This window comes from Pocillopora verrucosa, chromosome 3, assembly GCF_036669915.1.
Source record: "Pocillopora verrucosa isolate sample1 chromosome 3, ASM3666991v2, whole genome shotgun sequence".
In the NCBI taxonomy this organism is placed as follows: domain Eukaryota; kingdom Metazoa; phylum Cnidaria; class Anthozoa; order Scleractinia; family Pocilloporidae; genus Pocillopora; species Pocillopora verrucosa.
In genome coordinates, this window is record NC_089314.1 from 7521211 (window position 1) to 7543576 (window position 22366).

General features: G+C 37.6%; 1 protein-coding gene across 5 annotated transcripts; it reads right to left on the minus strand.

Annotated features, from left to right (window-relative positions):
• Positions 1-1036: 1036 nt before the first annotated feature.
• LOC136276927 (NLR family CARD domain-containing protein 4-like) lies at positions 1037-20892 on the minus strand. Of its 5 annotated transcripts, none has more exons than XR_010716930.1 (9): positions 15370-15409; positions 12780-13506; positions 12056-12238; positions 10988-11101; positions 9768-9872; positions 9091-9180; positions 5331-8194; positions 4234-4343; positions 1037-2805 (listed from the first exon to the last, which is right to left on the minus strand). XR_010716930.1 is itself a non-coding variant. In XM_066163687.1 (9 exons), the coding sequence occupies exons 3-9, from the start codon at positions 13489-13491 to the stop codon at positions 2698-2700; spliced, it is 4176 nt and encodes a 1391-aa protein (XP_066019784.1). In that variant the 5' UTR covers positions 13492-13506; positions 16303-16623; positions 20690-20892; the 3' UTR covers positions 1037-2697. The 5 variants fall into 5 exon arrangements, 4 of the variants coding, with proteins under 4 accessions (XP_066019784.1, XP_066019783.1, XP_066019786.1 ...); XM_066163687.1 differs by lacking the exons at positions 4234-4343; positions 15370-15409 and adding exons at positions 16303-16623; positions 20690-20892; XM_066163686.1 differs by lacking the exon at positions 4234-4343 and having other exon boundaries at positions 15370-15407.
• Positions 20893-22366: the final 1474 nt, after the last annotated feature.

Below are 22366 nucleotides of genomic sequence, written 5' to 3' on the forward strand. Positions count from 1 at the left end.
CCAATTTTTAACCGGTTGCATTGTAACAGCTTACAGTTAACCATAATTTGCAACGAGTTAACCACCTTAAAGTTATGTAACGCGTTTTCTGCCGATGGATATGATGTTAATTTTATATATAAAGTGAAAATCGTGTATTGTCTGTGATATATTAGGCTGCAAAACAACTTGAATGTGATCTGAAATAAAAGAACTTGAAAAAGAAACCAATCGGTTCTTCTGATTATTTAATAGCCGGCGCACACAAAATCCCCTTTTCGAGGAGTTAAGCCCGAAAGCTAACCATCGTAGGCTCTGTGTACGAGAAATATGATAAAGGTTGGGATATCAAGCTTGTTTTAGTGTGCTCTAGCGGAAGAGAAGTGGGGAAGGAAGGGGGCAAACGACAAAAAAGGAGACTGCTTGCAATGATTTCGGCCTTTTTCCGCCTTTTGAGTTTTTCTCGTCGCCAGGTTTAACATTAGAAAGAATTAAATCACAACAGTAAAAAGAAGAGGATGCTTAGATGCCAAGCTTTTAATGCCTGCTGATCGAGTGACACAGCGTAGAACAACTTAAGGAACGACGGGCGGCTTGTGGAAATAAACAAGTGGTTATAGGAAAAAAAAAAAAACAAACATGCAAACAAAAAATCAAAAACAATATTGAAAACGGTCGGTCGGTGGGACACGAAAGCCGTTATTGTTACACAAGTCAGGCCGACAGATTCTAAGATAAATTTTCAAAAAAAAAAGAGAAAAATCAAATCAAAACTATGAAAGTTTACCAGTTTTTCCTCTCATCCAGGGGCTTCCTATATCGAACTAAAGACTACATACTAGTCTTTTAATAAAAAAGTCTGCGCAAAAATATCGTTCTGTGCGTGGTGCGTTCAGCTTTGAGAAAATTATTCAAATGACTGTGCTTTGGGGCCCAGGCAACAAGGATACAGGTCGTATACAGGGTCTTTTTCAAGCTCTTATGCTATCTGTACTTTAATTACAAAGAGACAAAGATATTTCATAAAAATTCTTTTAATAAATCAATAAAAGTGAGGGTAAAAAAAGTCACAACGTTAGGTAAAAATTGACGAACTAAATTGCTATTTACAGTGACAAGTGACACGAACAAGCATTTAAGCTTTTAACACCAATTATCGACTTAAACTTTTCTGATCACGAAAGATTTTCCATACATCTCCAGTTTCAAGCATCATCAATGTAAAACATCACAAAATAAGTCTAATTCAAAGCACAGCGCTGCCTGTGAACTGATCCAAGCTCAAGGAATCATTCATCTGTTCCTTTTCTGAAAGTCTGCTTTTTTTGTAAGGACAAAATGAGCTTGTCAGCTAATTAGAATCAATAAAATTAATTGAATTAAAAGGTTTGGATTAATTGAGTCGAGTAATTTGAATTAATTAACTTGAAAAAATTGAGCTTGTCTTCTGCCAGGGTCTCAGTTGCTGGAAAAGATCGAATTATTGGAAGAGTGAAAATTGGGGTTTGGGAAGGAAAGGAAGCTCCTCTCACTCTTCCCGAGACCTCCAATGCCTCAGCTCACCCCTTTTTTGGCCATCTCCATAAAAGGAGAGCCTGGCACAGACGAATAGAGAGGCCTTTCTTTCTTCGCGTCAAAAAGTCACTTTTGGAATCTATGCTAAACTATTTCACTCTGATATCCTAAGAAATTCGTTTAGCGTTCTGATCGGCAAAAAAACTGAGTTACAACTCGGTACTTTACTGCTGAAAAGAACTTGCATTTCCGGTTAAAATATAAGACGTTTCACGCGGGACTAAAAATTAGGGAACTTCAGGAAACCACGACAACGGCAACGAGGATGTGGCAAAACAAAAGATATAAATAATGAGCAGAACAATAGCTCAGCGCGTGCGTTTTAAAACTCTGTTCATCTCTCAGCCGTCCACTGTAAAACAACAACGTGAAATCACGAAAATTTGTGTGATCTGTGATTAGAAGGGAAATACCGTCGGCAAATTATCTAAATTTTCAATTCGAACTGGACGCTACTCCTATACGTTATGCTGAAATAAAGACATAGCGCCATAAGAGACGGGAAATACGTCCGGCAATTTCCGAAATTCTAAATAAACAATAGTCTTCATTTGGCGCAAATACATGCACGATGGTTTTTGTTTTTGTTGCTGTTCGGACTTGATCTGTTCCGAGATGCGAACAGTTTCCGAGAGTGAAGCTCGAGGAAAAGTGAGAGCTTAGAGCAACAGATAATAATCTTGAATTAAATTTAAAACGAAGACTTCTTTTGTTGTGGACGTTAAGGTTTGAAAATTGAGGAATATTACTTAGGGTATATTCACGGATATTCTGCAGTTTTAGCTGATGTATATTCGGTCACGTGATGCATTTAGACCAATCCCGCGCGCGCAAGCAAAAATATTTGATGGATTATATTCTGAAATGTCAATCTTCTCACTTCTCGCTAAATCAGTTGCCACAGAAACGTTTTTTCTGAGCGCTTACTCATTTTCATCATCATCATCATCATCGAGATCGTCACTAACTTCATCATCGCCATCATCCTCATCATCGAGATGCTCACTATCTTCATCTTCTTCATTATCATCATCGTCATCGTCATCATCGTCATCGTCATCATCCTCACTTTCGTCATCATCATCATCATCATCATCATCACCATCATCATCATCATCATCATCATCACCATCATCATCATCGTCATGGGTCATCATCATCTGGCTCTTTTCTGAACCTTATTCCTTTTTTTTTCAGCTCAGCTTTTGTATGAAGTCGATAGATCATCCCTTTACCTCCTACTCTAAATGCCTATCACAGGACAAAAAAAGGACACAACATCAACCACAGCACCAATTATGTGAAACTCTCAACTGGCATTTTCACACCAGATAAATATCTAAAGGATCTTGATTCTCCCCACGTATATCGGAATATTACGTTTCCTTCGCTATGGCAAAATACACCTGTTTCATTAATTTCTATGTAACACTCAACTTACATTTTAACACACAAGATAAATATTTCTCGCAATCAAAGATATTTGTCCATATAGCGAGCAGTGAAAGAGGACATTCACTTCTGAATTTAAATAGCTACAAGTGACTAAGACTATTTTACAACAAGGAAAACGATCTCAGTTACAAATAACAAAAAACATTGCTCCCTGACGATTAAGATGAGGTGAAGATTGACAAACAAACACATAAATTACAAGAAATACTAACTTTTTTAGAGGGAGGAAAACTGTGTAATGTCTTCGAAATTATTTTATTTTCCACACACAAAGTATTAGCTAAGTTATTGTCTGCCCGAGAGTAAATCAACGATTTAACAATTTTCCAACCCTACAGGACTACACGCAACGGGTTTTACTCCAGTTCACCTCTCCACCAACATAATTGTTGCACGATTGAAAGACAGACAACCCTAAATATTTCTTTTTGATGACCCGGAGTCCTCGATGTAATGTTTTCCTTGACTTTCCCAAAAGTAAAGAACTCTCCTCTCAATGTAACCATACTTTTCTGACAAAACCATTTGAATCATATACGAGACACTTAAAAAAGAATCCAACTGATAAATAAGAATAAGGAAACCATTTAAGAGCGAGTAAATTATAGCGCAGTGCCGAGTTTGACTAGTAGCCACGTGTCACGGGTTGTGCCTATGAAGTTTAAGCTTTTAAATGATTTCTTTTGATTTTTCGTTTGTTTTCTAGCAGGGCGCTTACGCCTGACGCACAGTAATGCTTCATTCTTCAAGCGCTAATTTCACAGGTTCCATAACATAACGTCTTTCCTAGATCTTTCAGCTGAATGAGATGTTAATGGAAACTTCGCCTCCAAAAGGCTTCTTCTCACGACTAGTGCAGGCGCTTTATTTTGTTTAGGACGTCGTAATATTGGTCTTATTTTGGTTACAGAATGGGAACATCGAGCCGAAGCGCTTATCAGAGGTGAACCATGTGAAACACTTTCTTGATTTTTTTTTCCTCCTTTCCCCAGCCCCCCCTCCCCCTCCAAAAAAAAATATATCTATACATATATATATTTATCCATTGAATTTTGTGCCCGCCTGTCTTCTTTTCCAATTCCTACTCGCTATTATCTCTTTTTGCCTTATTACCAACCCCGGAGTACTTTGCTCTTTATTCTATGTTATATTTTCGTTTAACACACCAAAAAGGTTTTAGAATGTAAGGTTTGAAATAGTCATTTTAACAAATTCGCTATTTACCATGTTTTTCTTTTAATTTTTCTTAAAGGAAAAAAAAGTAGGCTTCTATGACAAAGGCGACCGAGGGCTCTACGAGCATCTGACGGAGTCACTCAACATGGTCAGTGCAGCTAAAGACAAAAAGAATCCAACGGATAAATAAGAAGAATGAAACCATTTAAGTGCAAGTAAATTACAGCACCGTGTCAGTTTCTTTTTGGATGTTAATCATTTCACCGACAACTTTTGGTGAATTAATTCCTATTATCAGTAAACACCTTTAAAACGTAAATTTATGACAATAGAATCAACATTACTTTCGCTTTTTAAAACACGCATTTGGATTTAACACAAGAAAAAACCTTTTTGTTTGGTTCTTTCTATTTTGTTGGGTTAACGCTTCCTGTTAATGAAAGCGAATAGATGCTGGTACAGATTGTAGGGAACAACGTCATCACATCCAAAGCATGTACGGGTTCACAGTAATTTCAGGTCACATAATCAAGCCCAAATAAAAGCATCCCATAATAACAACACAAGCCTAAAAAATTCAAAAATTAACATTGCGCAAAGAAGTTTGATCCGAGAAAAATTCTCACAATTCACCTCTTTCTCTCTCTCTTATGTAAGGCATAGCTACAGAAGATTTCTCTAACAAGATTTCGCTAAAACCCAAAGGCCAATCGAATGAACTCGAATGAATTAAAATCTCAAAGTTTTCAATTAGCTTTCAGTAATCAAGCATCCACTACACTGGGAAATACTGTCTGTAAATAATATCAAAGTTTTGAAAGCTAAATTTGTTTATGTCTTAATTTAATCTTAGACAAATTTTTCTGGAAACCATAGTCAAAGAAGCATTACATGAACCATTAAAGTACTTAACATGGGCTGTTTACGGTCTCCGCCATCCCCAACAATTGCTCCTGATGTCACAAAATAGAAATAGAAAATTTCCAAAACAGTGACTGTTCCTGATGTCTACATTCTTTCCCATGCAGACTACTCTGATAAATTTTATCAAAAGCAACTTGCTGGAAACAATATCTAGTGCTATTCTGAGGAACGTCTAACTAAAGATTAGATACAACTGAGTGAAACAACAAAAAGACTCTTACATGGTAATCAGTGAACAAATTGATGCCTCTCCCTTTTACTGCTGTACACAACTCTTCAATCTCTGTCTTTGTCATCTTAACACTTAACAGAGACAGGCAATGCAGCTTAGGAACACTGCTGAGATGCTGAACCAGGTCCCTGACTCCTCTGCCAAGTGGATTCCGCCCTGGACCAAGATAGCTCAGCTCTGGTACATCCTTAAGTGCACGAGCCAGTGCTGATGCTTCATCTTCACCCATATTTGTATCCGACAGCTTCAGCTCAGTCAGATTGGGTACACTGTTCAGGTTCTTGGCCAGTTCAATAATCCCGTGACCCAGTACATTGTTTGACATATCAAGATCGCTCAGCTCTGGTACATCCTTTAGTGCACAAGCCAGTGCTGATGCTTCATCTTTACCCATATTTGTATCCGACAGGTTCAGCTCAGTCAGATTGGGTACACTGTTCAGGTTCTTGGCCAGTTCAATAATCCCGTGACCCAGTACATTGTTTGACATATTCAGTCTTTCTAACTTGTTTAAGTACTGTAATGAGGCAGCCAGTGCAGCACATTCCTTTTCTCCCATTTGGTCATTAATTAACTCTAACACAGTCAACTGTGGCACGTGATGAAGATTCTCAACCAAATGACTCACACCGCCGTATAAGGGGTTCCCTGAGAAGCTGAGCGTATGCAAGTTTGGAGAGTGGTGCAGTGACTCAGCAATAAAAGCAGCACACTTTGCTGTTAGATTGATACAACGAAGTTTTAAAGTGTGGAGATTGTCAGTAAAATTAATTCTGTGAATCGCGTTCTCAATCGAATTACCTTTCAAGGCATCTGTCAAGCCCTGACTAATATCGATATCTCGAGGAGCTGTTAATAAGGGAAACAAGTTCTTCAACAGAACAAAATCCTCAACTGTTTCCACGGATAAATCAACCTCTCTCACCAGTGACAAACAATGTTGTTGTGTCTGGTCAGATCTGTTCTCAGTCAAAGACAGTGCAATGTTGTCGTCTTCATTATTTCGCAGATTATCCACAGGTGGCTGAGAAGAACAAACCGGCGCTGATATCAGTTCATGAAAAAGTTTAGAACGAAGAACAGTTTTTGTTATGCGACGTAGATAAATAAAGTTTCTCATTTCGCTTTTTTTGAGGAAAACGTCCGCCTCGCCTAAATCGGCGTATTTTTTAACATCTTTAATTTCTCCAGAGCACGTTAAAAGGACCGCGTTCAAGTCAAACAATATGGATAGAAAATCATAATAATTACTCGCCCTATATGAGTAAAATAAATTACTCTTCCAACTTGAGTAAAATAAATAGTTCGGAAAGCTGGTGGTGTCTTTGAAGAAGTGCGTTTTGGCAGCAGTAGACGGGTGTTCGTCATCAAGTATTACAACATGGTTAACACATGAGAGAAATGCAGAATATACAGCTAGTCTGTCTGAGGCTGGACAACGAAGCAAATAATCGACACAGAATAGAATAAACTCCTTTTGTGCATGAGACAAATCTTTGACAGAAGGCGTCCTCGTAAAATTGTAATCTGTGAGACCTTCTTTCTCTCCGACATAACGTAGATGATCAAAAACAATGCCAGCAGCTTCTGATGACAACTCACAAACGAATTTTATAACTTCAGCCATCTTCTTTGATTTTTCAAACGTATCCATTCCTGACAAGCAGGTGACGGTTTCATTCTTCTTAAACTTCGCTTCTTGAACGATGAACCAAGCGGCAAGAAACTCCTGAACGGACTTGTGAAGAAAAGACACGATCTTCTCACGGTTAAAAGCAGAAAGTTTGGAAACTTGGAAAAAACCGACATGAATAAGCTTCTCGAAGAGATCACCTGGCGGAAATTTACTGAAGTTAAAATGAAGGCAGTCCTCCAAAAGAGCATCGAATGCAAGTTTTCCTATTTTGGAAAGTTCCTCTTGATATTCATCTATGCTTTTACCTGCTGCGACGTTGTCTGAGTCTTTAATAGCCATATGATCCAAGAGAGTCTGAATAAATTCTACGTAAATTTCGCCACGAGACGTTGGTAATTGAGGTTTTTTCTTTTTCCACAGAAGACACAACATCAACAATAATAGTGGAATCTCTGCCATCTCCACGAGGTCGTGCTTTCTTAGGTATTCAAGTAGCCCTTTAACGTCCTCCTCATCAGGAAGAATCTTACTTGCGAACTGTTTCTTCTGTTCCCGGCTATCGAACCCGTTAAGTTCAAACTGAGCGTGACTTGGCACTCTAAGCTCATCCTCTTTCACTGGCCGCGTTGTGATCATTACACAACAGTCTCTCAGTTGACTGCCTCTCCAAATCTGGTGAATTAGGGACGATTTTCCACCGCTGTACTCATCATATCCATCCAAAATGAGCAGCACTTTCTCTTGGTTCTGACGGACATATTCACACAAGTAATTGACTGCCATCGGGTCATCAGCAGACAATAGTTCCGCTGTTTTTAACATGGTACAGAGGTCCGAAATACCACAAACGTCTCGTAACCTGATTAACAGTAAAAGATTGAACTTTTCGAGGATCTTCGTTCTGCCATTTGCCCAATCCACAGCTACTTTTTGAGTGAAAGTAGACTTTCCTATTCCAGGTCTTCCATACACCAGAATTTGTCTACGGATGGGATGATCTTCGTCACCCTCAAATACTTCACTGCTGTCTCCCAGCTTTTTTTTCGTTGTTCCGTCAGGTTTCCTGTGGTCTTGTAAAAACGTTACTTGTATGTAAATGCTATTAATGTGTACCGTGTTGTCTGGGTCCCATGGTGTTATTTTCACTTGACACATGGTGTTGTAAAACGCCCTCAACTGATTCCGGCACCATTCCCAAAATTCTGTTACAGACGAGTCTGTAGACAAAAAACAAGTAGCTTGGTAAAAATTCTCTTTCTCCCACATCGAAAAGAAAATCACTCGAGAAGGGTTTTTGAACAATAAGGAGAATTATTCTTTCCATCTGTAATTTGTAAATTTGACGACGTCACTCTTTAATTCCGAAGGTAAATATTCACATTTTCACTATCTGATCACTACGGTGATTTTTTTTTTTTGGGGGGGGGGGGGGGAGAAGGCGGAGGTTGGGGGGGTTTGATTTGCCCCTAATTCACGAGTACAGTCTTCGATCCTCCAGTGAAGGAGAGAAGCGTGGGCTCATTTCACGAACATGATTTGTTCTGTGGCAAGTGAAATTATTATTAAGACAAACATTAGGGAAAATCTCAAATATTGTAGTAACTATGAGTTTCTAAAGCTTAAATTCGAACATTAGCCCCTCGTTGGACCGATTGGGTTATGTGTGGTTTATAAAATGGGGGTTGGGCTAAAAGGAGGGGAGGGGTAAGGCGGGAGATTCTAGGTGTCTTATGAGTATGTTGCAGCTGAGCCCTCCCTCTCTTGCTAATGTAATAACCTTTTGAAGATTTTTTCAGACCATTCTATATTTTCATTGTTAAACGCCGTTAATCTTGCTTCCACAATTTCGAGATGACGCCCGACTGTCTTCCATTTTTCGAGTTTCTGCGAAAGTCTCTCTAAATCTTCCTCGCTGGGAACTCCTTGCTTGACAACAAACATTAAGATATCACAGCAAAGCATCAAGATGAGAGGATAGCGTGTAGTACATATTGCATCTATTCATGCCATTTTGCTGGATCCACGCATTTTTATTTTACAAAGGCGGGGGAAGGATGATGGGGTTGGAGGGTGGGGGTTAACAGGCACGCCCATAGACATGTCCTCATTTTACCTCTTTTCTTTGGAGTCAAGGCGCCACTCGGAGACGACTCTTCATAACGGCATTTCACCTTTGGCAGAGGCAAATGTCTAGTAGAACCATCTGCATGGTAACAAATGTAAAAAGATACTTAGACCAGAACATAATATTTGAGCCAACAGATTTATTGTGACAATGGAGCTTTTTCCTTTCCTAATAAAACGTCTCCTAATGAATTTTTTTCAAGCCCAATTCATGCAACTTCATTATGCAACCCTACTTTCCAACATTTAACACAAAAATATACACGCCCACATACGCGACCAGAAGATTTCTTGTTCTTTTTTTTTTCTTTTTTTTCCAGCCAGTAAGAAAAATTGTCATCGCCACTTAAACAGATTTGGTGACCTACCATTTATATCTCTATTTTGCGATCGAGCGAAAAGCTCTTAAAAACTCTTTTTCATACAATAAGCAGCTTGCTTAAAGCTACTCTAAATCTTCGTCACTAGGAACTCCTTGCTGGACAACAAAAATAAAGACATCACAGCAAAGCATCGAGATGAGAGGATAGCGAGTAGTACGTATTGCATCTATTCATGCCATTTTGCTGAATCCACGTATATTTATTTTATCAAGGCAAGGGGAAGAAAGATCGGGTTGGGGGGTGGGGGTCACTGGGCACGCCCATAGATATGTCCTCATTTTACCTCCAAAACGAGTTTTTCCTTTCTTTGGAGTTAAGGCGTCCTTCGGAGACGACTCTTCCTCACGGCGTTTCACCTCTGGCCGAGGCAACTGTTTAGTAGAACCCCCTGTTTGATAACAAATGTAAAAAGAAAAAAAAATTAGACCAGATTTTTCGAGCCAACAGATTCATTGTAGCAATGGGGCTATTTCCTTTCCTCGTGAAACATCTCCTGAGGAATTTGGTTTCGAGGCCACTTCGTGCCATTGCATTATGCATCCTACCGTGCATCATTTTACACGAAATTTACACGCCCATATACGCGACCAGAAGATTTCTTGTTCTCTTTTTTCTGCCTGGAAGAAAAAATGTCCTCGCCACGTCAAACGGATTTGGTGACCTACCATTTATATCTCTAGTTTGCGAAAGGCTATAAAAAAAACTCCATACAATAAGCAGCTTGGGTAAGGCCACTCTAAATCTTCGTCGCTAGGTTCGATTTGCACCTAATTCTCAAGTGCAGTCTCCGATCCGTGAAGGAGAGAAGCGCGGGCTCATTTCATCAACAGCAGCTGGTAATCGAGGCTATCGTTTGTTCCGCTACACAAAAATCTTAAAAATATATTGATTTGTTCTGTGACAAGTGCAATTATTATTAAGGAAAATCTCAAATCTTGTTGTAACTATGTAACACTTAAAATCCTCCAGTCCGAAAGTCTAAATCAGAATGCAGATTCTGAAGAAGTTAAAAACTGAAGTCCTCAGTGACTAATAGCTTCAAGCTTTGAGCGCTTTATGCCCTGGTCCAGTAACCCGCTTGATGACTTCCTTTTTCCACCTTACAAACATAAGGAAAGTAATTTAAACCGAGAGACAGCGAGGCGGGCATTTAATCAGGTTCATTACTAATTAAATAATGGCAGGTAATTATTTGCATGTCAAAGAAATCTAGCCGCAAAAATGTATTTCTGTAATACTAAGAAAACCGTGAACACAAGAGATTTCTATGGAATATATGCCATAAAGTTTCAAGAAAAATAGCTAATCAACAGAGGAGAGAAAGCTAAACCGCAAACAGCAACGCTAATTAGTTAAGTCTAAAGGAAGATGTCATGAGTCAATATGCAGCATCGAGCCCCAGACCCTCGTATTCTGCGCTCTGAAGCTCTCCTACTAAGCAAGAGACAGCAATAAGAATAAAAGAAACAGTTTCTCACTGCATCTGTTCATTCAAATACATACCTGCTGTTTTGGTAGACGAAACATGTTGCTGTTGGGAAGACTGGACACTAGAGCAGCATGGCTCTACCGGAACTTCTTTACTCAGTGCTGAATGTTGTCTGTCAGTTGAAATATCTTCAAGAACACAAAACCAAACAGACAGCAGTTAGACAGCCTTATGAGGTTTGAAACAGACATGCGGCTTTATGTAGTTCAAACCAACATAATTCGAATACTGCGTCCTAACCTTGCTTGCAAAGGTTAGGACATAACTCAAACGAATGTGGGTGTAAGATTTCTAAAAATGCAAATCTACGTGAGGAATTTAAGATGTGTGTGATCCTTCCTTCCTCTGCATAAAAATTCAGCATTTAACCGCAGTTCTTAGGAGAGGCACCATGCAATAATTGGGTTGAAAAAGCCTGGCACCTATAAGTCTCAATAGACATACTGGGAATTTGTAGACAACGATGATGGCTCAAGTAATTTCCTATCTGCAAGAGTTAACAGTTACTGTTGTTCGGTTAGCAATGATAATTTGGTTTTATTAACTAAGTTGATAATGTAAATGGCCACCGTAAAGAGTTTCTACAGCTGATGTTTCGAGCATTATCCCTTCTTTGGACCGATTGGAGGAACCTGGGTTGCCTGTGGTTTATAAAATAAGGGCTGTGCTGGTAGGGGAGGGGTTGGGCTAAAGCAGGAGTTTCTGGGTGTATTATACAGTGGGGTGAGGTTGGAAGTCTTCTTCCCAAAAAGTTTGAAAGCATCCCACCATCCATCTTTGTAGAAAGAAAATTAGAGCTCCTGTATGTCAACTTCAGGTCAACATCATTATCTTTAATTTCTCACATTTTGTTAGCCCAGTGCAACACACAAAAGCAGATCCTGTGAAATTGCTGACAAACATGTAACAATTCTGAGTGAAGAGCTGTTCTGATTGGTCAGTGCATGATCATAGGTCATTAATCATGGTTTTAATTCAGTTTTGGTAATTCGGTTCCAGCACATTAAGTGACTGTGAGCACAGCTAGTGACTGTAAGCAAATATACTGTAGGCCTAAAAGAGACCAAAGTTGATCTGTTTACCTTTGTAATGTGGCCAATCTTCAAAAATACTGCATTCCTTTAGAATGCTGACAACAAGAGAAGCTGCTGTTACACTTGCAAATGTTTGCCAGGTTTCTTTTGCTTCAGTTCCATCTGCATATCCTGAAATACCCTTGATGACAACCCACTCCATTTTCAGTTCATGTGCTGCACTGAAAACTCCTAAGACATACAATAACAAGCTATTATGAATAAAACGACAAATTTTCTCCAAAATCTATTGATTTTAACCCCTCCTATTGTTACTATTGTTATCATAGATTTGTAATGAACAAGTGATATGTATTGGAAAGTCACCTTACATATACTAGGTACAAAGCTAGTCCCTGTAGCACAAGCTTCTCCCAGGTCCCATACCATTCAGCCACTAAGACTGTACCCTTACTCCCTCCACATGTATATGAAAATATTGGTCAGTTCATCAGTAGCCATCTATACTCCTGGGTGTGGAGACACACTGTGAGAGTAAAGCATCCCAGCCAAGACTATAACAGTCAATCACTTTAGCCCAGGGCTTGAACCCAGACCTTTTAATCTGACATCCAGTATGTTCAGACACAAGCCAGTGCATCTCTCGACACTGGTAGAAAAGCTTACCCACCACATAAGTATCAACTCTCTCTCCCAGAAAACAAATGTACCCAAATATCTCTTTGAGAAGATTTTACAATAACAGTTACTTCAAAGGAAAAAGAGATCTTACCCTCTCCTTCTGTTTCAATTGCAATTGCTTCAGGAAATGACTTCACTAGTTCCTCTCGTCGCCACTCAGCTTGTACTAGCTCACAACCACTCAAAACCTCACCACAGTGGACTTCAACTTTACTTTTGTTAGGGTTCTCTAAGGGTGGATTCCAACCATAACCTGCACATTTGATGAGTTCAGCAATGTCTCTGCTGACAGGAGTTGTTAACCCACGAAACTTCTTTCCATCCTGTGTAACCTTCTGATAGGAATAGGTTGTGAGCTTTTCTGATACAACCACGTCCCCCAGCTTTGTTGATTCCTGACTCATACCACCACAGTGGCCCACAGAAAAGACAGCTTTTGGCCTCAGCTGAGTGACAGCATTCTTTACAACAGTCAAAGCACCACCAGGAACTTTAGAACCCTCTGAGCATTTCATCAAAGCAACTTTCAGTTTAACATCTTGATCTTCACCAATGCTTCCAAAGTATACATGACCAAGCCCTTTCAAATAGCTTCTGAATGGATCAACAACATAATGGTAGCAACTTAAGAACTCACAGTCCTTCACTGTTAACAACAGAATGTCAATTGGGAGTTGAACATCCCTCCAAAGTTTAGAATTCTGGGTTAGTTCACTTATCCCTGGAAGACTAATACTGATCTTTGGTGGGTCACCATAAATGTTCTTTGAACTGTTCTTCTCAGTTCTCACAGTTTCTGACATATTGCCAATCAGCTTCTGAAAATAAAAGCAACAAAGAAACATGTAAAAACTAGAGTTTAATTTGATTGAATTCACCATATTTAAGCCTGGAAACAATAAATATAGCCTCCAGTCCTGTCCATTTAATCAATGTTTAATTGATGCAACTGTAGAAGTTAAGGTTAATTTATTTCAGAACAGAATTCTATCAAGGACAATCTGCTTCACTGCAGAAATCCACAAAGACAATCTTTTTTAAAATCATCAGTCATTATAATAACTGAAAAATACAAAATCAATCACAATGAGTGTCAAAGCCAAAATATAAATATAGATTTGTGTTTTTATATGACCTTGTACCATATAAATGTAAAATCCCTGGAAGTTTTATGAATAATCACATCTGATGAGAAACATCAAAGAAAACTGAACACATCTCCAGTCTGTACAATTAAGCTTATACTGTACTCAGATCAAAATATATGATAAAGAATATCAACCTAAGGTCTTGTCTCAAGCCTGATGCTCAGAGGTTGCATAAAATTTATTTTTTAATAAATAAGATCCTTTTCTTAAAGGCAGCCAGTTATATGTTTCACACTTTTTGAAACAATATATTCTTATCAAAGTACTAAGTGATAATTTTAAATTTTTTAATGTGTTTGGATTTTGACACTGATTAATTTGCCATGGGTGACAAAGGAAACAGAATAGTGTGTAGCACAATTCCAGCTTGAGTGTCGAACTCTGTGACGGTCATTAACCAACTACTGATACTGATTCATTTTTGATAAGTGACAAAGGAGACAGGACAGTGTGTGTAGCTTTAACCATTTCTGCTGCCCAAGCATATGATGGTCTTTAATTAGCCACTGATACTTATTTTATTTTTGATTAATGAAAAGTAAACGGTACAGTGTGTATAGAATTATTCCCACAGCCTATTCAAATTATGGTCTTCAATCAGCAAGTCATTACACCTGTTCAAATCAGTCTGAAAAGTAATCAGGTGGAGGATTGGACCTTTTTGAAAGAGAGAACTTGAAAAAAAGTTTAACAAATAATTCTCAGAACAGTGCTGTGAGAAAGGAAACCTACCAAAAAGGTAAAAATGTACTAGTTGGTGATCACATAGAACCCAACAGTTTCCATTGTTGAGCACTGCTTATTTCACAATGTCAACCATGAAAATGGGAAAATTGACATCAAAAACAGGCACAATTGGCATCTGGTTGCTTAATGTGTATTAAACAATGAACTGATCTTCTGCATATTGGTAACAGGAATAAAGAGCTGTGAAGTCAGAAAGTGAATCAAAGCATTAACACTTGATGAGGCAACTGATAGAACCAGAGCTGGAAAAATATACACCATTGAGCTGAAGGACATAGGGAACTGTAGAAACACCTTAAGTGCAGTCCAGAATGGAAAAAAGAAATCTGACACTATGCAAAAGGTACCAATGCCGAGACTGTGGAAATCCCATGAAACAATGCACATCAATTTCCTGCCTGGAAAAAATGTAGCATTAGTGTCACAAAAAGAATTATTTGTTACAATATGCACATCCCTTCTCAGTAATGGAGGAGATAAGATCACAAGGGAAATTTTTAACAAGGAACTGTGTCAAAGAAATCTGCCAGGACTTTCAATCAAGTTGACGACTCCAAATCAGATGATGAGCTATATATATATATATCCCATATACTCAGGAGCAGACAGTGATCATACCAAACACCTGGTGGACCCTCAGCTAAGGGAAGGTGAGAGCTGTATGTGGCCAGAAAAACTATGCAAACAGATTGTAGCTCAGAGGCCAACTGACTAATTATGGAAGATTATAAAAAGCATTAAAAACAGATCAAGCCTGGAGAACATCCAAGCTATCTTAAAACCCACCAGTAAACTTTGCTCCATGCATGTATGTTTAAGTTTTAGTGTGAAATTGACATCACTTAATGGGTTCAAAATTGTGAAAAATTGGCCATAAATTGCTCTGAAATAAAAGAATGAAGTTCTGTTTACTAGTAGTAAGTACTTCTAGCTTTTTTTAATGGCTTTGTAATACAAAAGAGTGCTACAAAAACAGCTACCTCAATCAAGTCAGCAGGAGATTGAAATGGTTTACTTGAGCATAATATTATCGATCATGATATATTAAAGTTAATAAAACACCTACATTGCTTATTTGTTGTGATTGTTGAGAATGATTAGCATTGAAAATCAGTTTAAATCTGAACCATTTCATCATCAACAATGAGTAGGTATAAATTTTGACCTAGGGATTAATCCTCATGTTCCTCATCACTTATTTCTTGTTTGCCCTGTGGCAATTCCAAAAATCTTTGTGCGAACACAACTATCTGATTACTGGCAACTCTTTCATTGGCCACCTCAAAATAAGTGGAACAAAATCCAATTACATGTAAGCTTAGTTTTGTTTTGACTCTGTGAATTGTCTGTGATGTAATTATATTCCTGAACATTCTTACCTTACTATGCTGTGTCATGCTAATTCTTGTTTACATATAAAATTGAATATGATGTTATCACACAAAAAGTTAAGAATGTTAACCATCATACTGGTGTACAATGTATCCTTACACATGTACATGTACTGTGTAATGGAGCTCAAATCAAGCAGTTGTGGTTATCATTTGATACACTCTGTTGCAGACTACTGAAGCTCTATTGCCAGCAGAAGGTCTATTTATTATCATCAGTATCATCATCATTATTATTATTATTATCATTATTATTATTATTATCTTTATTTTTTTATATATAAATTTATATCTAGATGTCAATTATACATACAAGATAAACACTCACTTTTCAAGTTGCTTGTCCTGTGAGATGGTAGCAGTAGTTGAATTAAACTCTCAGGTACTTGCTGTTGCTGGATTGAGTCAACAATACCATCCACCAGATAAACCACTGACCCAGTAGATTGTGTGGCAGGTTGCATTCACAACAAGCTACTGGGAAGTGATTAATCTGGTGGACAGAAAAAAAATTCAACCAGCTGCTGGAAAAATAGCTGTTCTGTGCCAAAATCACTGTAAGTTCTGGCTGTTCAGCCAGTCAAGAATCAGAACACCTGCAGCTGTTGGAATGGAACTTAACCCCAATTCAAAATATTCTGGAACTCAGCTGCAAGGAAGTAAAACACATATGGATCAATTATCATTATTTATACGATAAACTGAATTGTACACTGTCAATGCTACTGAAACTGACTGTTTAGCACTAGAATGTTAATTTTAGTAATGCTAGCAGGTATCTATTTAAGGTTTTCTCAGTATTCTTCGTGTAAACCAGCACTCAGAAATGCAGAAATGAATCCATAATGTATTGCTTCAAATTCTAACACTGGTTTTCAGTGAGGTGTCAGGGTCTTTGAAACTTCTTCTCTTGCAATTGAAGAGAACATTTTTTAGGAAGCATTGAGTCTTACATTGTATCAACCAAATAATTTGCTTCAAATGGTGACTGAATTCAATTGTTTAATTGACACTTGGTGCCCATATAAAAAAGTTAATTCTAGACCCAGAGTTAACCCTTTACACCCTAACATCAGTATGCATATTCTCCATACTGTTCTCTTTACAATCCCTGATGTCCTAGCAAGGGGAATAATTGTTTAACAATCAAGAGGTTTTTCAGTTGATTATCATTTCCTTTATTCTCATGACCTTTAAATGTTGGATTCAGGGATGAAACTGAAAGGAGAAATTAGATGCTGGTCACTCTTAGGGATTAAAGGGTTGACACTGAAATACAAAAAGAAGCAAGAGAGCATTTCAAAGTAGCTCAGATTAGTAACATGAAGCTTCTAGGCACCGGAAATAATACTGATCTTTACTATATTCTGACAATCTTTCAAGTCCACATATAAAATCAAAATCATTAAAGCAGTAAATTAAAATAAAATAAACACCATACAGAGGTAAGAGACTGATAGAAGTGATAAAGTAACAAGTTATGCTCCCTTGCATTTGATGTAGAATGAACAAGAAATTTTAACAAAAATTGGGCAAAGCAAAGCTGTTTGAAGTGAAGCCACTGAGAGTTAATTAGAACTACAGGTGGAGTTATCTCACCATTATAGGATTCAAACTTAACTGTGATGAGTGGCACAATCACCATAACAACTTCTGTAACATGTATGGAAAATGTGAAAGTTGCTAGTTTGGGACAAAATTACTTCTTTAGGTCTGTTTTAAACTCACATTTACTATTACAACTGATTTATTTCAAACTATGTCATTTTTGTCGCATTTGATTCAAATTTGTATTTACCAATAATCCTTTGTGGGTGTGGTCTTTTTCACAAATAATCAATTTCAAGTTCACTGACACAGTAAAAAGTAAAAATAATACCATTTTGTACTACATGGAGGCTAGTATCTCCTCATTGAGATCAACTGGCACTCTAAAAACTGACTTTCTGTCTCTTTTTACAACTTGAAGATCACATCGCCATTTTTCTCTTGCAAATTCAATTCTCTTATTGCAATTCTTTTCATTATAATTTAGATTCTTTAGCCTATTCTTTTCCTGCTTTTTCCTCCTCCAGTCTTTGATCCTCAAAAGCTTTTCTTCCTTTTTGTTAGCCATACCTCTTTTCCAGTGCACTTGAAGCGATATTTACAAATTGCTCAATCCCAGAAAAACTAATGACCTTGAACACCCTGAAACCCTTGATAATGTCGCAGAAACCCACAAAACAGGAAAGGTCACCAAGCTGTTTTCAACACAGAGATGAAAAGATGAAAGCGAAAATGGCAGAGCAAACAGCAGATATCATAGTGCTTTTGGTGGCAATGGTGGCGAGACTCCATTCTCAGTATATGGCGTCAACATAGTAAAAAGTGTAGCGTCGGTCAAAAGTGAATATTTTGGCTGTTTCTAAAGATATGGACACGAAAACTTGGAAATGACAAGGGAAACTTATGAGCATTGAAGTGCAATCAATTTCGAAACCCGACTTTGCCATGTTTGAAGTATTAAGTGGCGAAGGAGAAGGTAAGTTGATGAAAAATATTATTGCATAACCAGATTTTAGAAAACTGTAGTGACTGTTTTACACTGATATTTCTCTGTTTATAGTCAATCCTTTAGACTGATTTTTCACTATTTTAGAACACCAAGTATGAGCATTTGGTTGATGTGTTTTTGTTCCCACAGGATTCCAGTTTAGTCAATCTGTGGACAACAACTTGGTATACTTCCAAATTCTGAAACTCAGCGTTACACAAAGGAATATTCAGGAATGATGAATCCTTTCTATATGTTTTAATAAACTTGAAATGTTAAAGTTTTGCTCAAATATAGCGTTTATTGTGCGTTGTCATTAGGTGTCATTTGTTTGCTAAAAACGAGCTTTCTTTTTACTGAAAATTATGTATTTCAAAAATTTTTACCACTGAGATTGTGTTACGTATTACAACCAATTATTGGCTCGATTTTTTTTTTCCCGGGTATTTTTGACGGTAATGTGGTTTTCTGATTTTATGCTTTTACAATAATCAACATGAACAACCATACCTCTAAGCAAAGATTTGGCCTTAATAAAATGTAAAACAGAAGAAATAAATGAAAGTTTGCAGTCAACCCCCTATAGGCATGGTGATTAATTGTGCTACTCATCAGTATATACCCAACAGTGTCATAGCAGTGATATTTGAAAAATAAATTATATCAAACTATTGTCAAAATGGCAAATTCAAGATATCAAAATCAACATTAAGAAAAAGAGGTTTCAATCTAAGTCAATACTAAAGTGACTGACAGTTAACAATTCATAAACTGTTAGGAAAGGAAACTGGGCAAAGTCGTGATCATAAATGCTTGTCACATTAACACACCTCTAAGAAACTGACATCAACAAATCATTACAGAATCATGCCCATTGCAAAGTGTCACCCAGGAAAAGTGGGGTACCGATGATGCTCTGTGGGTGTAATGACCTGGGAATGAGGTTGCAAAAACTCACCACCAGCATCAGTCTCTTAAGATCTGAATTGACAAATTCCTAAATGGGATTTGTAAAATTTCACTTTGCATCCTTTATAGACAATGGGGATACAATTGGAGCAATTAGTATTGTTTGAAAGAGATGAAATGCTGGTAAAGCTGAGTTGGAACTGAGCGTGTACTTACGTGGAGTGGAAATTTACAAGGTATACTTAAGCTTTTTGAAAAGTAAATAGACTTTGCCAACGTGTTATCTGAAACTGCCAGCAATAACTGGCTAAAAAGAAATATTTCTGTAAATTATGTTATTTTGCTTTCATGGCGAACTTGATGGTCAAACCTCGAAAATCTGCCACATTTTAGTCTTAAAACAAAGTAAAAACTCGACATTTGAAGGGTAATTTAATTTTACATCTGACCGATTTTTAAACAATTTAGACTAATCAAGATAACGCTATTAATTACTTCTATTCTTCATCGATGAATAGCGCTACGTTTCGGTTGTCTGAGCAAGAAACAATACTTGGGAACACGGCATACACGGAGGATTACATGATTGACAGTCAGATTGACAGGCCTGTGTGAAGTTATGCATGCTCTCTTTCTCTTTTCTAGCTTATTTGCATTTTCCCGTGCGACGTTTTCCAATGGGCGCGATTCCTTAGTGGTAATTTACAGCGCACAAAGTTTGAATCAGGTTTAAGTAATGTTTCATATCGGTTGACTTGGCTTTAGCATTTCGGTTTACTTGTATTAAGACTATTTCTCCTGGCCGAGATGCTTTTAAATGTGGTGAATTTAGCTTTAATTTGTAAACTGATGTCAATTAAACGATACTCACTACGTTGAAGTTGATGCACTGTGTTCAAGCAGTTACCGATGAATTCTAAGTTCATCGATTTTAAAAGAACAGTCTCAGGTAATTGAAATAAAACAAACGAACAACCAGACAACAATGAGATACTGGAAAAACAAAGAATTCATGCGCAAGGCTCCCTATAGATAAACAGGAACATGATGACATAGGCAACTTTCTCTTTCGTGATGACGCATTGAAGGTTGCTGATCTTTTATGTACGTAAACAACTACTGTAAATGCCAATTTACAAAAATCACTTAAGCCACAATGAAACATGCAATATTACATTTTCTCATGCGTTCATGAGTTAGAAATCTTGAGCTTCCAGTAAAACCATCTAATAGATGCATTCTCGCTTGAGTTAGCTGACTACAACCTTACCTCCATTTCACCTTTACTCCACAATTGCACATGTCCGTGTTTGATGAAACTGAGCTACAGCTGTTGTACAACTTCAACTTGGTTAAATGAAATTTACATAATGAACTGTTTTACAAGTTCAGAGCGGAGCAGAAAGGATGAAACACGAGGATTCTTTAGCTGAAAGGCGACTTTCACTTCATCAACTTGCTGATTTCACGAGGAAACTGCCAAGCCCCGCCTTTGCATTCCAGCTAAGCTTGCCAGTCACGTGATAAAGTAATGTTTGCCGCAGGCTAGAAGTGCTGAATGTTTTAAAAATATATTTCATTGTTATTGATCACTCCTTGTAGTAGTAGTAGTTTGGCTCGACATTCTATAAGCGACCTTTATGCCACAAAAAGAAAGAGAAATGATCAGTGAAATACTGAAGTAAAACCATTCCGTGACTCCTTGATGACTTGTTGAATGTTGCGTGACAACATATAGCACTGAGTCACGGAATTTGCGTCTACACCGACTCAACTTCACTGACATATTTTATAAGCCTCTCCAGTTAGGAAACGTGTGTATTTCTGTAAAATTATTACCGTTTTTGTATTCATCAAGATCTGCCCACTGTAACAGAGATGAGGTTTACCTCCGCCTGCTGTTGTAGTATCTCAGATCAGTTAGTCTAGAAAACATGCATAAACGTCTGGACTATTCTATTCGGTAAAACGTATCAAGCGTGGCTACCTCATGATAAGAGAACGAATTATTCCAGCAACACGAGTATAATTACCGACCGAATTGGATAACATGAAGTCTTATTACCAATTAATCATAGAAATTACAATTTCCAAACAAAACTACTTCTTTCTTCTAAAATATTGTCATTGTGATTGAAACCAAGGTTGTGACTGGTTGATTTAAACTACAACTTTGAATGTGATTAGCTTATTGAACTGTCTGATAACAAACTGACTGATAATAACTTAATAAATGAATTAGTGGAAAACAAGAGTTTTTTAAACCAATCACAATCGTGGAAATGTGATTTTTATGATAACAGTGTTCAGCAAATGAAAGGCCTTTCCATTTGCTAGTAAAATGTAATCGCGTGAGTTCTCTTCGCCTGGTGCAATGACACACTTAAATGATCACAGCATACGGAAACCTTAAAAATGTCCCTTGCAGTCAAGCAACTTTTCCCTGGAAGCCATCTACGTTGCAGAATTCAACAGAACCTAAGGATCAGACCCAGCCCACTGCAGTAATAAAGGAAGTGCCACTCGATATGACAAAATTTACACTCAACAGTTTCCCTAGGCCTGTTCAAATACTGATGTACATATTTTCGCTACCCGTCGTGCTACATTATGCAGAGTAAGTTGATAAATCGATAATGTCTCTGTATTTCACCAATAAAATCACCATTGTTTCGCGAAGTGGAAAAAACATCTAAAAAAGATTGGTATGAAGAAGAGTATTAAGCGAATAACGAATCATGTTTGAAATACTAACGACGTAAACCACTGCTAGTTAACATTCAAAGGTTTTGAGCAAACTCTGGAAATGTAATGCGATTTGACAATACGCTAGAGAAAGTAAGTACACTCACCAATGCTTAAATTAACAATACGGTGGACGAATTCATTCGTTGTCTCCTGTTGTGAAAATGTTTCTGGTCTATTTCTGAATTTGTTGCGATCTCTC